Consider the following 18,757-nt stretch of genomic DNA (forward strand, 5'->3'; position numbering starts at 1 on the left):
TTTTAGGCTAGAAATCGCTGATACAACCTTTAAGCATTATTTTAATGGTTATCAGTATCTGACATTTTCTAAACCGATTTTCAAAACTGATTTTTTCACAGATCTATTAACAAAAACTAGCATATGACGTAAAAAAAATCCTCATGTTTAACCAACTTCACAGTAGCGGTCGACTTATTATCGGTGCCGATATTAAGCATTATTTTAACGGTTATCGGTATCGGTCATTTTCAAAACATTTTATTTTGTCATTTTCAAAACAGATTTTTTTTCACATATATATATCAGCAAAGATGCAACTGGATTAAAAAAAAAAACTTACATATGAGATAAAACAAATCCTTTTATGTTCAACCAACTTCGCAGTAGGGTCAACTGATTATTGGCCAGGCGATAATCGGTCATCAAAATTATTGCCGCCAATATTAAGCATTATTTTAATGGTTATCAGTATCTGACATTTTCTAAACCGATTTTCAAAACTGATTTTTTTCACAGATCTATTAACAAAAACTAGCATATGACGTAAAAAAAAAATCCTCATGTTTAACCAACTTCACAGTAGCGGTCGACTTATTATCGGTGCCGATATTAAGCATTATTTTAACGGTTATCTGTATCGGTCATTTTCAAAACATTTTTTTTTTTAGTCATTTTCAAAACAGATTTTTTTTTCACATATCTATATCAACAAAGATGCAACTGGATTTAAAAACTAACATCTGACATAAACAGAAAATCCTTTTATGTTCAGCCAAATCCACAGTAGGGTCGACTGATTATCAGCCAGGCACCGATATTAAGCATTATTTTAATGGTTATCGGTATCGGTTATTTTTTAAAATTGTCATTTTCAAAAAACTTTTTTAGTCATTTTCAAAACTGAATTTTTTTTCATAGATCTTTCAACCAAGATGCAAAGGATTTCAAAATATGAGATAAAAAAAATATCGTTATGTGTAATTTTCAAAAATGATATTCAAAACCAATTTTTTCCTTGTCATTTTCATAACCAATTTTTTCACAGATCTATCAAGAAAGATGCAATTGGATTTAAAAACTAACATATGATGTAAAAAAAATCCTCTTATGTTCAGCCAACTTCACAGTAGGGGTCGACCAATTATGAGTTCTAATATTAAGCATGTTTATGGTTACTGGTATCAGTCATTTTCAAAACCAATTTGCTGATAAAATAATTTAAAAGCATTAAAAATAGTCTTTTATTTTTGCACGAGACAAATATTGGTGGAAAATATTGTAAATATGTAATAATCAAGTAGACCAATATCGTATCAGGATTGGCCCTAAAAACACCCCTATTTTACTGTGGACCCCTACTTCACAGATATCAACCAATGGGATCACCTCAAAAACAAATATCAACTTTTTTCTTGGATTATTACAACTGAAAATTCAGGACAAATTCTACAAATTATTTAAAAACAGACAATGCAATGCACACTATCCCATTGACAAAACTGCTGGTATATTTAAAAACTGATATACAGCAGGAAAAATCTTTTCTGTTCAGCCAATTACACAGCTATCGGCCAATGTGATCATCTCTAAAATAAACAAATATCAGCTAATTCATTGAAAGCATGCACTATCTATCAACAAAGATGCAACTGGATTTAAAAACTAACATATGATGTAAAAGAAATCCTCTTATGTTCAGCCAACTTCACAGTAGGGGTTAACCGATTATCGGTGCCGATATTAAGCATTTTTATGGTTATCGGTATTGGTCATTTAAAAAAAATGATTTGCTATTAAAATAATTCTAAAGCATTTAAAGAAAGTTTTTGTCAGAGCCCTTGTTATTCTTAATTTTAAAATTAACACCAGACATACTGTATATATCGGTCCAAATATTGGTTATCGGCCCTGAAAAACACATATCGGTTGACCCTTACTTTACAAATATCTTAATTTTATTAAGTATATATAATACAATTATATATAATAGAAATATCTTCATGTTATTCTTAATTTTAAAATTAAATCTTAAATTTTACATCAGACATACTGTATATATCGGTTTAAAATATTGGTTATCGGCCCTGAAAAACACATATCGGTCAACCCCTACTTTACAAATATCAACCAATGCGATCAACCATAAAACAACCAAATAGCAACTAATATATTGGATTATCAGAAACAAAAATTAAAGCACAATTCTAAAAATTATTTTAAAACAATCTGTAGATTTAAAAAAACAACAACTTTTGTTTAGCCAACAGCAGTTATCGGCCAATATGATAATCTCTAAAATAACCAAATATCAGCTGATTTACTGGTTTATCAAGTCTAAAAATAAAATAAATTTAAAATGATGACAAGCATGCACTTTCCACTGACTATCCACTATATGCATATATACACTGCGCAAGGTACATCTTAGTTCACAAGGACAGGTTGCAGACCTTCATAAAAGCAAACACATTTGCATCCTGTGTACTACATGTAAATGAACACGAGCACGTCGGCGTGAATCTCGCTGTCTCACACTCTCATACACACACCTCTGGAGCAGATGTCATTGATTAAAGCTGATGGGCAGGCCCATTAGCGCTTTGATATTATATATCTGTCAGTGGTGACACAACTGAACGCACGCTTGCAGAATGATCATATTTAAAACGGTTCCGGTGAATACTTAGCAGAAAGATTAGACCGGGCCTCATCGAGACAGACTCTTTTACTTGCGGACACATGCGTTCATTCATTTGCGCTCCTTCACTCCCTCACTCGTTCTTTCTCTCATCCTCACCCCCCTCATCTCCTCAATCCCACACACCCCCCAGAGTTCCTAATGGTCTTTAGATCAGGGGAAGTGTATGAATTACAGACTACAGAAAAAGACAGGGCTCAGCTAGACCGCCATGAATGAAAAATTACCCCTTTGTTCCCTCGCATCAATTGCATGCCTAATGAAATCAAAATCAGATTGCATAATCAAGTGTACGTCCTCCACTCGGCGGAGGCCCACTGCGAACGTAACCTTTTCCCTCTCGAGTGGAAATTAACACAATTTTCTTCTAATACGGTGCAGAGTGGAAAAGGGAAACTGGAAAAGCAACCCGTGTTAAAGCGGGACCCAAGCGTTACGGCGGAAATTTGCACTCAACCGAAGGTCAAATGGCGTAGCTGAAAAATAACACCAATAAAAAGGCATCTTAGTACTGCTAATGTAGTGCAAAACATAACAGAAACGGCTTATGTATAGACACTCCAATATAAAGAGTTCAAAATCTCAAAACCGGTTAATAAATATGATTGAAATCAACATGAAATCCCATTCACAATCCATTTTACTTCAGAAATGTGATGTATTTCCAAGTCAAACTGAATAAAAAAAGAGAATGCACTTGATTTTATGTCAGGAATTGAGTAGATGATAAAAGTTGACGGTCTTATTATAATCAACAAAGTTACTGACAAAAAATATGAGTTTACATTAGTATTTTTTTTTGTGAAAATGCATAAAACTAATATTTAAAGTTTGATACATTTAAAAAAAATTACATTTTCAAAAATGTTTTACAGTTCGTCATTTTTCACAGGTTTGTTACTAACTAAAATTGTATTTTAATCAACTAAATTTAAAATAATTTTGCAGTAAAATTATGAATAATATCGATTACATTTAAAATACATTAAAAGTGAAAAATATATGAACAAAGTAGTAATTACATCAGTAAATAATTTGATTTATATATAGATTATGAAGACAAATATTTAAAGTTTGATCAATTTAAATGTTTTAACATTTAAAAAAAGTTTACATTTTTTTGTTGAACTTTTTTACACTTTGTAATTTTTAAATTTTTGTTACTAACTAAAATTTTATTATAATATATAATATCGATTACATTTAAAAGACATGAAAATAATAAAATATGTAAAAATAGTAATTGAATAAGTAATTTGATTTATATATATATTTATATATATATATATATATATATATATATATATATATATATATATATATATATATATAAAGATTATTATGAAGACAAATATTTAATGTTTGATACACTTAAATGTTTTAACCTTTTATAAAAAATAGTTTGAATTATTTTTGTCAACAGTTTGTCATTTTTTTTGTTACTAATATTGTACTTTGATCCACTAAATTTATAATAATTTGAGTAAAATGAATAATAATATTGATTAAATTTAAAAGACATCAAAATAATGATTTAGATTTAAATAAAGATAGATTATGAAGACAAATATTTAAAGTTTGATATATTTAAATGTGTAACATTTTTTACATTTTTTTGCATTTTTTGTTCAGTTTTTTTTCTTCAGTTTGCCATTTTTTATTACTAACTGAAATTGTATTTAGATCAGCTACATTTTAAATAATTTGAATAAAATGTTTAAAAACATTGATTAAACTAATGTAATTTATTTAAAGATATTTTTTTAAATATGTAAAAATTTGTAATTATATCAGTAAGTATTTAATATATTTAGATTTAAATATAGATGGATTATAAAGACAAATATTTAAAGTTTGATACATTTAATTTATTTTTTTTCTTCAGTTTGCCATTTTTTATTACTAACTGAATTTGTATTTAGATCAACTACATTTTAAATAATTTGAGTAAAATGTTTAAAAACATTGATTAAACTTAAATGTAATTTATTTAAAGATATTTTTTTAAATATGTAAAAATTGTAATTATATCAGTAAGTATTTAATATATTTAGATTTAAATATAGATGGATTATAAAGACAAATATTTAAAGTTTGATACATTTAAATGTTTTAATATTTTCAAAAAATTGTTTGCATTTTTTTTGTTTTGTTTACAGTTTGCCATTTATCAAAATTTTTATTACCAACTGAAATTGTATTTTGATCAACTAAATTTTAAATAATTTTGGAATAAAATGAATAATAATGTTGATTAAATTTAAGACATCAAAAGAAAGAAAGTATGTAAAATGAGTAATTACCACACAGAAACATATTTCAAATGTTTTAACATTTTTGTTAACTAAAAACATATTTTAAACAACTAATAATAAGAAATAAAGTAAAATAAATAATATTATTGATTAAATTAAACCAGGTATATGTTTTGAGAAAAAAATATTAAATTTATTTTTCATGTTGATTTTCTGTGATTCGTCACATCCATGTGTGCAACTAGGCTTTTAACCTCAATACAAATGTAACCAGTCTTAACTAATGCTCTTATTATTGTGTATCTGCTGCCTGAGGCCACGTTTGAGCTCTTTACCCAGAAATCTCTATTTTCTGTAGCTTGAATAAAACGGGTCCAGATGTTGTGACTATTTCAGGTCCAAATGCCCCGAAATTCTCCTCCTTTCAACCTTACATTCACCCTCTCCTCTGCAGTCGACTGAAGGTTAATTAGTTGCCAACCTGAAAGCAATATCAACTTTTGCAGTTCTACGAGCAAACCTGAATCATCCAGCCCAGCAACGCTGACAAATGCTCCTTATGTCTCTGTGACTAATAAACCCCCTTCCCTCTCCAACACAAGACTGGACACCAGCCAGAAAACTGCAATTCCCAGAAGCCCTTGCTGACCTGTCTTTAATGGTGCAAAAGCAATTAGCCCAAGCTAAGTGATGCTGAGGTCCTGGCCGGTTATGTTTCCACAGCGGTCGTGCCAGCTTGCGGAGCCCCTGGAGAAAGTTGCTCCTGTTTTTTATTAATTACACTTGATCTCAGCTCCCTAAATCCAATTATACCTTCCCAAACTCCCTCTCGAGTGAAAGGCGAGTAAATCTGGTACTCGCAGGGCAAAAATAAAGCATATTCAGCCAAAATTGAAAAATCAGCAGTACAACCTAACATGTTTTCTGAATGGATATCAATCACAGTTTAGTCAAAATACTTCTTGATTCTTTTCCCCAAACTAACTTTTTAATAAGGAATCAATTTAACATGAATTTGAAATTTTAGTTTAAATTAAAGTAAATTTTGTTAAGTAAATAATTATAATTATAAAAATACTGTAAAATATTTAGAAACAAAATTTTAAACACTCTTTCATTTATTGTGAACAAGTTATTATTGTACATTACTTTAAATGAAGACACTGACATTTTATGTAAATATTAAAAAAAAATAATAATATTTTTAATAAATATTATTTGGCTGTTGTTACATGTCTGCCTCTGTTTTCACCCACGGACTTTATGTTATTGGTTTCTCCCTAGGTTTGGTTTCTTCCTGCTCGTTAATTTAATCTGGTACACCTGTCTTTGTAATTACCCTCACAGTATTTAAGTCTTGAGTTCTTCCCTGTTTCTGGGACTGCTATTATTTACGTTATGTGTGTGTGGAATTACCTTGCTCCTGTTTATCATGTGTTTGATTATCGTGGATTATATTAAAAGACTGCTCTTGGAATATCTTGCCTTGTGCTCGTCCATTCAACCTCCAACGCACGTGACAGAATAGCAGACCTACAAATTAAGTATATTTGGCAGCGTTTTTTCTTTCTTTTGTTTTGGTTTGTTTCTTTTATCTTCCCTCTCCCGGAATGGATCTACCAGCAGTTCAACTCCTCCTGAAGCAACAGAACCGTTCGCTGGAGGACCACACTAGGGACTTTTTAGATCTGGTGTGTCTTACACACTTCCCGGATCGCTCGCTCAGTGTTTTCTATTACACCAACCTAAGCGGGCCGTGTAAGGAACGCCTACCAGCGAACGGTCCCAGGGAGAATTTCGCCACCTTAGTGGAGTGGGTGCTGGAGAATAATGGACTGTAGACATCTCCAGCCCCACTCCCGATCCAGAGCCCAGCCAGCGTGCATCACCCTGCAGCACGGAGCATAAGCCAGAGCCCACCGCAGCCGCAGAGCCAAAGACCGTAGCGATTAAAGCGACAGAGGACAACATCGCCACAGAGATTGAGCTCGACAACGCGACTGACCAGGTGTGTGAGCCGGCTACACTGTGCGTCATCGTGGGAGACCTTGTGGAGATCGAGGGCTTAGAGGGAGGCCCCGCCCACAATCCTAACACTGAGGGTGAGCTACAGCTGCGCTATGGGCATTATTATAAAGAACTATTGGACATATTTGAAGAGGATCTTATAGACTGGTTTGGGGAGATATTATTCAGCCCTCCTGTGTCTCCGCTGGTTCCTTCCAGCTCTCCTGAGTCTCCACTGGTTCCGTCCAGCTCTCCTGAGTCTCCGCTGGTTCCGTTCAGCTCTCCTGAGTCTCCGCTGGTTCCTTCCAGCTCTCCTGTGTCTCCGCTGGTTCCGTCCAGCTCTCCTGAGTCTCCGCTGGTTCCGTCCAGCTCTCCTGAGTCTCCGCTGGTTCCTTCCAGCTCTCCTGAGTCTCCGCTGGTTCCGTCCAGCTCTCCTGAGTCTCCGCTGGTTCCGTCCAGCTCTCCTGAGTCTCCGCTGGTTCCGTTCAGCTCTCCTGAGTCTCCGCTGGTTCCGTTCAGCTCTCCTGAGTCTCCGCTGGTTCCGTCCAGCTCTCCTGAGTCTCCGCTGGTTCCGTCCAGCTCTCCTGAGTCTCCGCTGGTTCCGTTCAGCTCTCCTGAGTCTCCGCTGGTTCCGTTCAGCTCACCTGAGTCTCCGCTGGTTCCTTCCAGCTCTCCTGTGTCTCCGCTGGTTCCGTCCAGCTCTCCTGAGTCTCCGCTGGTTCCTTCCAGCTCTCCTGAGTCTCCGCTGGTTCCGTCCAGCTCTCCACTGGTTCCGTTCAGCTCTCCTGAGTCTCCGCTGGTTCCTTCCAGCTCTCCTGAGTCTCCGCTGGTTCCGTTCAGCTCTCCTGAGTCTCCACTGGTTCCGTTCAGCTCTCCTGAGTCTCCACTGGTTCCGTCCAGCTCTCCTGAGTCTCCGCTGGTTCCTTCCAGCTCTCCTGTGTCTCCGCTGGTTCCGTCCAGCTCTCCTGAGTCTCCGCTGGTTCCTTCCAGCTCTCCTGAGTCTCCGCTGGTTCCGTCCAGCTCTCATGAGTCTCCGCTGGCTCCGTCCAGCTCTTCTGTGTCTCTGAAGCTCCCACCCAGCCTCCCTCTCCCGCCTCCACTCAAACCAGTCAGTTCCTCAGCCCTGTATCTGCTGCCGCCTGTCTGTCCCTCAGCTCACCCTCAGGCTGCGCCATCTAGGAGTGTGGATCCATCTCGGGACTTCCAGGCTCCAGCTCCGCCTAGGTGGGTTGATCCCCAGTCGCTGCGTCCAGCCTCCGAGTCCTGGACTCCACCTCGGTCCTTCGACCCTTCGGCTCCGCCTTGGCTCCTGGCTCCCTCGTCTCCACCGTGGCCCGTCATCCCACCAGCTCCACCGGGCTCCCTCGTCCCTCCGGCTCCGCCTTGGTCAGTCGTCGACCATCCGCCGCCTCGGGACTCCACTCCTCCGGCTTCGCCTCGTCACTCTGTCCCTCCGGCTCTGTCAGGCTCCTCCTTCTCTCCAGCTCGGTCTTTGTCCTCTGTCGCTCCGGCTCCGCTGCGGTCTTCCGGATCCACATCTCCGCCTCAGTCGCCTTAGCCATCAGCTCCGCCTTGGCCCTCTGGATCCTCTGTGTCACCCTGGCTCTCCGTCTGCTCGGCTCCACCTGGGTCACTTCTGCCAGTAGCTCCGTCTCCATCGCTCGTCCCCAGGGTGTCGTCTGCCATCTCTCCACCATGGCTCCTCCCTCCTTCGACCCTGCCCTGGGGCCTCGTCCTGGCTGGGCTCTGGACCACCATCTGGCTCCTCCTGCTTCTGGCTCCTCCCTCCTTCTACTCCACCCTGGCTTTATAGACCTGACCCTCTGACTTTTTCCTGCTCTTCACCTGCCCCATGCCCGCCTCCTGAACCCCCACCCTCCCTCCTCTGTTGGACTCTTTTAGGTGCGAGGACGCGCCTTTCCGGGAGGGGGGCGATATGTTCCATGTCTGCCTCTGTTTTCACCCACGAACTTTATGTTATTGGTTTCTCCCTAGGTTTGGTTTCTTCCTGCTCGTTAATTTAATCTGGTAAACCTATCTTTGTAATTACCCTCACTGTATTTAAGTCTTGAGTTCTTCCCTGTTTCTGCTATTATTTACGTTACGTGTGTGTGGAATTACCTTGCTCCTGTTTATCGTGTGTTTGATTATCGTGGATTATATTAAAAGACTGTTCTTGGAATATCTAGCCTTGTGCTCGTCCATTCACCCTCCAACGCAAATGACAGCTGTAGTATTGTTTTTGTGTTTCTCTAGTAATTAAGCATATTCTAGTAGTTGTTTTTGTGAACTTTATTTTAATGCACATTCATTCTCTTTGTGTGAACATTTTTTATTGCACATTACTTTAAATAAAAAAAATGACATTGCAATTTTTATGTAAGAATTTTTAAAGAATGCATGTAAAGAGGACTAAATAAATAAATAAATACAAATAATTTGGCTGTAGTATTTAGTTACCAAATCTAGTATTACGTTTTTGGGTATTTTCTAGAATTTAAATATATTCAAATTTTTTCTAGTATTTAAGCATATTTCAGTGTTTTTTTGGTGAACTCTATTTTAATGCACATTCATTGTCTTAGTGTGAAAATGTATTTATTACACATTACTTTAAAGAAAAAAAAAATGACATTGCGATTTTTATGCAAGAATTTTTAAAGAATGCATGTAAATAGAACAAAATAAATAAATAATTTGGCTGTAGTATTATTTAGTTACCAAATCTAGTATAAAGTTTTTAGGTATTTTCTACTATTTAAATATATGAAATTTTTCTAGTATTTAAGCATATTCTAGTTTTTTTGTAAACTCTATATTAATGCACATTCATTGTCTTAGTGTGAAAATGTATTTATTGCACATTACTTTAAATAAATTATTAAGAATGCATGTAAAGCGAAAAATAAATAAATACAAATTTGTAGAATAAATATAATTGAGCTGTAGTATTATTTAGTTACAAAATCTAGTATAAAGTTCGGGGTATTTAAGTATTTTTTAGTATTTAAATATATTCTAATAGTTACTTTTTTAGTTTTTTTTTAAATAAATAAATAACTAACTAAATAAATAAACATTTGTCGTAAAAATAACTTGGAAGTAGTATTATTTAGTAGTATTATTTATTATTTTAGCATTTAAATGTATTCTTATTTTGTCTAGAATGTAAGTATATTCTAACAGTTAAGTTTTTTTGTCAACTTTAGTTTAATGCACATTCAATGTCTTAGTTTGAACAATTTTTATTGCACATTACCTAAGTAATCACAATTTTCCATGAAAATGTAATTTAATAACTTGCTTCATGTTTGAAACTGACATCACCAATCCCTCCAGCTGACTCATATAGAAAAATATTTGGATTTTTTGCGTATTCTTGAAAATGTCACATTCTAAAAATCAGATAGGTTTCGAATGCCATGTCTTGTCACATTTATTGCCGCCGCAATCTGTACACAAGAAATTACTAAATCTATTGATTTTAAAGCATAATACCACTGATGGGGTTCATACTCACTTGTGGCCCCGATGCCGAGTTGTAAAGTGCTGCGGTCTTTGGTCAGTCCATTGGTTTTGGGGCTCGCTGTAGGGGCGACCGTCGCCACCGCTCTGGGCGGCCTCTTCCCGGGCACCTTTACCGTCGTCCGCAGCAAATCAATTTCTTTACCGTGGACGTTCTGCATGTAGTCCTGAAAAATTAAATACAACAACATGTAGTTTTAGATCTAGGCCGTGGAAAATGTCAAATGTAAACACACGTTTGACACATGTAAAAGGCAGAATCCATTCAATAAGTTGCACTATTTCAGCCTCATTTTTTGATAAATGCATGTTACACTGAAAAAAAACAACAACAAAAAATTTCACTCAGAAACGGCTAGTAAATTTCACAATGAAATGTTAAGTAATGAACTAAATTAACAATAAAATGACAAAAAAACGAAATACTTTCTTGTAAAAGTACTCCAAAAATGTAGCAGTACCTGAACCAACAATTGTCATAAAAATATGACCCTCGATCACAAAATCAGTTAAGTATCACAGGTATATTTGTAGCAATAGCCAAAAATACACTGCATGTGTCAAAATTATCCCTTAAGATATTTTGTAAATTTCCGACCCTAAATATATCAAAACTTAATTTTTTATTAGTAATATGCATTGCTAAGAACTTCATTTGGAGACATTTAAAGGTGATTTTCTCAATATTTAGATTTTTTTTGCAACCTCAAATTCCTGATTTTCAAATAATTTTATCTCGGCTAAATATTGCCCTATCCTAATAAACCATACATCAATGGAAAGCTAATTTATTTTCATCTTTTATATGATGTTTAGAAGCTACCAACTCTAGTAATAAAGATTTGGGGTATATATAAGTATTTTCTAGTATTTAAAAGATTACTTCATTTCAGAATGAAAATTTCTTGATAATCTCCATGACATCCAAGATGTTTGTGTCTTTTTTCTTTGGTCGAAAAGAAATTAAGGTTTTTCAGGAAAACCTTCCAGGATTTTTCTCCATATAGTGGATTGGTTAAAGGTCCAAATTGTGGTTTCAGTGCAGCTTCAAAGGGCTCTACACGATCCCAGCCAAGAAACAAGGGCATTATCTAGCAAAATGATTTGTCAATTTAAAAAAAATAATAATTCATATACTTTTTAACCACAAGTGCTCGTCTTGCACCAACTTCTTCATCTGTGTACTTCTGTTCAAAAAGGTAGAGTGGGGTGAAAATCTTAATCTCATTTTCTCAAAATTGTCCAACATCGCTGATTTACTTTTTTGGTAAAGGGCGTTTGACTTGCATTGTAAACATTGTGGTTACACGTGACCTTTTCAATGTGATTATGTAATGATGTCAAGCTAGTGCAAGATGAGCATTTGTGGTTAAAAAGTATATAAACGTAATTTTTTTCAGAAAATAACCAATCGCTTCGCTAGACAAGAACCTTATTTCTTGGCTGGGATCGTGTCGAGCTTTTTGAAGCTGCACTGAAACTGTAATTCAGACCTTTAACTGTTGGCCACCATTGAAGTCCACTATATGGAGAAAAATCCTAGAATGTTTATTGATTTGAATTTAAATTAGATCGAATTTGAATTTATTTATTTGCCTGAAGAAAGAAAGACATGAACATCTTGGATGATGAGTAAACTATCAGGAAACTTTCATTCAGGAGGAAACTAATCCTTTATGTCTATACTAAAATACAAGTGTTTAAGTTCTGGATTTGAAGTATATTGAAAATAGTTTCTAAATCAACTTTTTCAGTATTTGCACTTTTATCATTCACTGCTAGGGCTGTGCAATCAATCGAAATTCGGTGTCGATTTCGATTCCTGCTTCAAACGATCATGAAAATGCAGTAATCGAGATTAAACTATTATTGCGCCCCATTCCGCCCCCTCACCAGTGGTGCGCTTTCGCTCCTCCATAAAAGCCTAACTTCACATACATTCAGCAAAATCATGTAACATGACTTTCATAAAACGGGACGTGCTTGATTTATTAATGTTTTTTTTTTTGATAATAGCATGTTAGAAAACTGCTGTTCTGTGTATGCGCTCAGAGACGGAGCAGAACACTGACATGTAAAGTTATCTTTTAGCTCAAGGTACGCGCCTAAACGCTAAAATGCACGCAAAAATATTTCAAAATGAGACGCTTGGTGATTATTCATGTAAACCTTTGTCAGTTTTGTCTTAAATGATCATAAACACTTGAGAATGAAAAAACCTGTGTAACAGTATATTGGATCCGTGTGGCACTTAAAGCTGCAACAAATAACATTCGTTCTTCCGTCTCTGCTTAATATTAATAAAACGTAAAAATACAAAGTGAAAAATCACTCACTGCTCACGAATGAACGACTTTTGTAGTTCTAATAAGAAACAAAGCATGTTTAATTATTACAGTGAAGACGCTGTTTTATTTTACATTCAATTTCTGTAGTATTGTTAGACTACTTTAGACTTGCACAGAAGTGTTCAGTATTTAAGCAATAAGGTACGAGAGGCCGTGCTTCAGCCGTGATTTATTCATGATACAGCACGGCCTCAAGTACCTTATTGCTTTTATAAAACGGTTACCACACAATAAAAATATTAAAATCAAAAATATATATTAATTTATATATATTAAGTTGTACGTTTTCATAAAGTAAAATCATTAACTGCCTTCCGCTGTAAAAAGTAGTCCCTAAGGCCGCGATCACACCGAACGCGTTTTAGCAGTTGGAGGCGCCTCTTTTGAATGGTTTTCTGTTGGCAGTCAGCGTTCTCCGCGCTGCTTATGCGCACTGGGCGCCTCGCGTTTTCGCCGCCTGCTGCGCCTCGCGTTTTTGCAGGAGCGCTCTGAGCGCCTGAAGTTGAAAAAAAATCAACTCTGAGCGGAAAAACGCCCAACGTCATTCGCGTTCTTTTCCATTGTCCAATCGAATGAATAGAGAGGCGGGCCTTCTGTTCTGGTGACGAAAGTTTACCGTTGCTTAAAAAGTCCGGAGACTGCAGAAAAGGAGGAGAAACCTTTGCGGTCTATCGTGGGTAACCCGGAGCTGTATTATTTAGGGTTTCTGCTAATATGACAGTTTACTTAACAGCAAAAAAACTAAGATTTTAGAGCGCTCGCGCTATAATCCTTTGATTTGACTGACAGGACAGCTGTTTTGGTCATTGCTTAGCAACATAAAAAAACCGCAGCACACTGCTCTTTTTTAAAAGTCACCAAAAAAAGGCAGTGCTGTGCGCCTCGCGTTTTTAGAACGAAAAGACGCGTTCGGTGTGATCGGGGCCTAACTGCTGCAGCTGTGTTTACGTTGCTAAGGGTGGTTGCTAAGGGGGTTCAATAATACACAAAACCGTTGAGTGAAGCGGTCATAGCAGTGCCGTATCATGAATACGACACAGCTGCTGACCAATCAGAATTGAGGAATGGAACTAACCATTTTATAATTTAAAAAAAATACTAATATAAAGTCATAATCGTGTTAAATAATCGTGATTACAATACTGACCAAAATAATCGTGATTCAGATTTTTTCACTGCCTCGTTTTCATCAACCACGCCGCCCACTTTGACTAAAGTTTACTTGAACAAACAGCGCACAGATGCACTGCCTCTGAGAAACTTTTTACAGGTCTTGTAAAACAAACACAGCCTTGGACAATGAAAGCAGCACCAGGCCCACGCAATCCATTTCACCTGTTTCCACGCGGCCGCAGATTAGCAAAATTAGCATTAATGACTGCGAGCAGACTCATTCCCATTTCAATCGGGCTATTCCATTTTCATGGGAGTTTGCGAAGCGCAAATGGGTTAAGCCAAGGTGCAAATCACCCTGCTCAGCACAAAAGAGGCGAGCAGAGATTTCGGCCTCGCAAGTCTCCCGCCAACTCCTCTTCACTTTTATTGCGCCCCATAAAGCACTAATTTCTTCAAAAGCCTCAGTACTAATTACCCAGTGAGCGCTCTCATTCCATTTTATTGCTGGAATTAACAGCCAGTTTGAGGCGCAGAAAGCTATTAAGATGTGTGATTAAGCCATATTCAATTAGTTTCTACAAACAATTTAATTGATGTAGCAGACAGAATTAACAGAAGGGGATTGTGGGATAGCTCGGCTGGCTGCGGCGCAAAATTAAACCGTCTTTTCCGTCTCTCTCTCTCTCCCCGTCGTTCTCGTTGAGCTAAACGAGTGGTCCACAGGTGTCCAAACCCAAACGTCTCTAACGATTACGACGCCCGTGGCATCGCGTGCCTATTACACACATCGCTGGCATGAGATGCGCATTATATCGCTAATAAACACACGGCTGATGTGAGAGACGTGAGTTTGGCCAAGATATTAATTTCGGTCATAGTCCGCGGAGGCCACTCGTGTAACGCGTCTCGCATGGTCAAGGTACGCCGCTTCTCGAGTGGATCTTAATTAGGAGGCCCTTATTAATTACTAACCTATGTTAAAAGCGTCAGAGAACAAAGATAGGCGTGAGCGCGACGTATGCAAATGAGCCGAGCGGTGGGAAAGGGACGTGTGAGAAAGCCGGAGAGGCAGAGAGAGGGGATTTTCGGAGGTATTAAGAGCGCGCGGGGGTTCTGACAGAGATGAATGTTCCGCGCGGAACCGACTGTGGAGTTCCCGCGGCGAATGCCGTAAGAAACGGCGCGCTGCCGTAGCAACCCGAGAGCGGCTGACCTGTCCGGCTCTCGTCAGTATTATCGGAAACCTAGAAAACACCTCAGAAACAGCAGAGACTCAACTATAATTTCATAAAAGCAGGCTAGATAATCCTGTCAATATATCCTGTCACCTCTACTTCATAATCAATTTCATTGTGGTTTTAAACTGGAATGTGAGATCTGATTTGTAAACAATTCGCTTTTTATGCAAAAGCACTCAATTGATTGAGGTGTTTATTGATAACGTGGGACTAAAGGAAACAAAGTGTTAAAAGAACGTTAGGAGAACATTAGCGGAACATTCTACAAACCTAAAGGCAACATTGTAATGGACATCAGAGGTTAAAAGAACGTTAGGAGAATGTTTGTATTACATCTGTATTACTGGAAACCTAGAAAATAGTCTGAATTTTGATCAAGTATATTTAAAATAATTTTTGAGTAAAATTAATAAAATTATTGACTATATTTAGTAAGATAAAAAATATTATGAAGACAAATATTCAAAGTTTGATACATTTAAATGTAAATTTGTTCGATTTTTTTCTGGTTTACAGTTTGTCAATTTAACTGAAATTGTATTTTGATCAACTAAATTTGAAATAATTTTGGTTGAAAAATGAATGATAACACTGACTTAAATTTAAAAGACGAGTAATTACATCAGTAAGTAATTCGATTTATACATAGAAAGGTTATGAAGACAAATATTTATTCCAAGTCTGATACATTTAAATGTTTTATTATTTAAAAAAAAATGTTCAAATTTTATTGCTTTTTTTTCCACATTTTTGTTACCAAATATAATTGTATTTTGATCAACTAAATTAGTTTGAAGTTTGTTACATTTAAATGTTGTAAAATTGTTTGATTTTTTTTCTTGTTTACAGTTTGTCAATTTAACTGAATTTGTATTTTGATCAACTAAATTTGGAATAATTTTGGTTTAAAATAAATAATAATACTGATTAAATTTAAAAGACATCAAAAGAAAAAAATATGTAAAAATTAGTAAATACACTAGTAAGTAATTCGATTTATATATAGAAAGATTAATGAAGACAAATATTTAAAGTTGACATTTTCAATTTTTTTTTTGCATTTTTTAGTTTACAGTTTGTCATTTTTCACATTTTTGTTGCTAACTGAAATTTTATTTTGATCAACTAAATTGTAAATAATTTTAGAATTATAGTCTGAACTATAATTCGACTGGAAGTCACTCAAAATAAAATTTCAGTAAAACATGTTAGACGATCCTTTCGATATGTCCCGCCCAAACGTCCTGTCACATCTATGTCATAATCGATTTCATGGTGTTTTTAAACTGGAATGTGAGATCTGATGATTGAGGTGTTTATTGATAACGCGGGACTAAAGGAAACAAGGTGTTAAAAGAACGTTAGGAGAACATTAGCGGAACATTCTACAAACCTAAAGGCAACATTGTAATGGACATCAGAGGTTAAAAGAACGTTAGGAGAATGTTTGCATTACTGGAAACCTAGAAAACACCTCAGGAGTCTGTATTTTGACCAACTAAATTTAAAATATTTTGTTGAGTAAAATGAATAATAAACCAGATTACATTTAAAAGACATCAAAAGGAGACAAATATGTCAAACTCCGCAGACAAATTTTTGCAGACAAGGTTTTGTTAATGTTTTAACATTTTCAAATATTTGTTTGAATTTTTCTTTTTACAGTTTGTCATTTTTCACATTTTTGTTACAAACTAAAATTGTATTTTTATCAACTAAATTTAAAATAATTTTGGAATAAAATGAATAATAATATTGACTATTTAGTAAGATATAAAAATATTACGCAGACAAATATTTAAAGTTTGATACATTTAAATGTTGTAAAAAAAATTTTTTTTCTAGTTTACAGTTCGTCAATTTAACTGAAATTGTATTTTGATCAACTAAATTTGAAATAATTTTGGTTGAAAAATGAATGATAACACTGACTTAAATTTAAAAATCGTACTAAATATAATTTATTTCTATGATGAAAAGCAGAATTTTAATCAGCCATTACTCGAGTCTTCAGTGTCACATGATCCTTCAGAAATCATTCTAATATGCTGATTTATTACTTTTATTATCAGTGCTGGAAAACAGTTGTTTGGCTTAATATTTTTTGGAACCTGTGATACTTTTTTTAGGATTCTTTGATTAATAAAAAGTTAAAAAGAACAGCATTTATTCGAAATAGAAATCTTTTCTAACTATATAAGCCTTTACTATCACTTTTTTATAAGCGTAACACATCTTTGCTGCATAAAAAGTATTAATTGATTTCAAAGAGAGAAAGAAATTATGAGAGGTTATGACCATCGTACATGGCACGATTTTCTATGAAATCTGTCAACTCGAATCTGCACATTGGCAACTAGCGTCACCTTGTTTAGACTGTAATTCGGGGAGAAATCGTGACAAAAATTGTGTAGTGAATTCTAGCTTTACTTGCCAATTATTAGTCAAATTTACTAGCAATTTCTGAGTGAAAAGGTTGGTTAATGCATAATTTAAAACAAATACAATTCAGTGAATCATTTATCTGAACTGGTTTACTGAATCATCAGAATGAACCGATTCAGCAAAATGAATCAGATTTCTAAAGTCTGAAGAGCAGAGGTGGTGACATACTCACATGTAAACTGGGGTGGTACGTGAGCAGACCGTTGTCACACAAAGTGACGTATTTCTTCTTCCACTCCTTATTAAGTGACTTCCCACTTCGTTTTAATAAAATCCCCTGTTCAAGACAAAAACAAAAATTATGAGGAGATTTTAAATCAGAAACATTCACAATCTTCTGAATAATAACCAGTAAGGTCATTTTAGTAACTTTTTTAGGATCGGTATCAAGGAGGATAAAATGTTAAAACACTGTCATAAGGTCAAGCAGAAGCTTCATGTACTCATTCACACACACTCATTTACATACACTTACGGCCTATTTACACACAGTGTCGATTTTCACAGTCAATCTGCACATTTTTAACCAAAACAAAACACATTCCTATAAAAGTCATCACCCCCAACATTTGTCATCAAACGAATGTTTTGTTTTATCTTTTAGTATGTTTCATTCACCTATGTTCATGCACTAATTTTCTTTAGTGATTTGCATCAATTTGTCATGTCATTCTTGGTGTGAACAGAGCTTCGCATTTATTTATTTAGCAAACGATTCATCCAAAATGACAAATTAGAAATATTATAACAAAAACAACAACCCCATAGTCAGGACAACATTACAAAACATTGTTTCCAAATAACTGGCAAAAAAAAAAAAAAAAAAAAAACTTTCACCCTTTTTGTCACAAAATTTTTTAAAGTAGTTTTATTCAGCATCTTTTTGCCATAACAAGCTGCCTCTGATAGAACTGTCAAATTAATAAACGTACAAAGTAAAATTTTAATATATATATATATATATAACCTCTCGACAAAACTTCACTTTTCACTCCTAGTTTTAAAAACATATATAGCTTTATATATGTTTGTATATAAGTTTTATATATACTTTTTATATTTTCCTGAAATAAAACTATTGTTATTATTTTCTGAATTGTACACTTTTTATTATTTTCTTAATTTTAATATAAAAGCATACAG

General features: G+C 35.3%; 1 protein-coding gene across 1 annotated transcript in view; it reads right to left on the minus strand.

Moving 5' to 3' along the window:
- Positions 1-18,757, minus strand: part of agap3 (ArfGAP with GTPase domain, ankyrin repeat and PH domain 3) — a 126,374-nt gene that overhangs the window by 48,584 nt on the left and 59,033 nt on the right. Inside the window, 4 exon segments of the mRNA XM_073830603.1 lie at positions 6,740-6,982; positions 8,763-8,895; positions 10,463-10,634; positions 17,787-17,891. Of these exon segments, the coding sequence (XP_073686704.1) occupies positions 6,740-6,982; positions 8,763-8,895; positions 10,463-10,634; positions 17,787-17,891 (653 nt within the window).

Source organism: Garra rufa, chromosome 24 (genome assembly GCF_049309525.1).
Source record: "Garra rufa chromosome 24, GarRuf1.0, whole genome shotgun sequence".
Taxonomy (NCBI): Eukaryota; Metazoa; Chordata; class Actinopteri; order Cypriniformes; family Cyprinidae; genus Garra; species Garra rufa.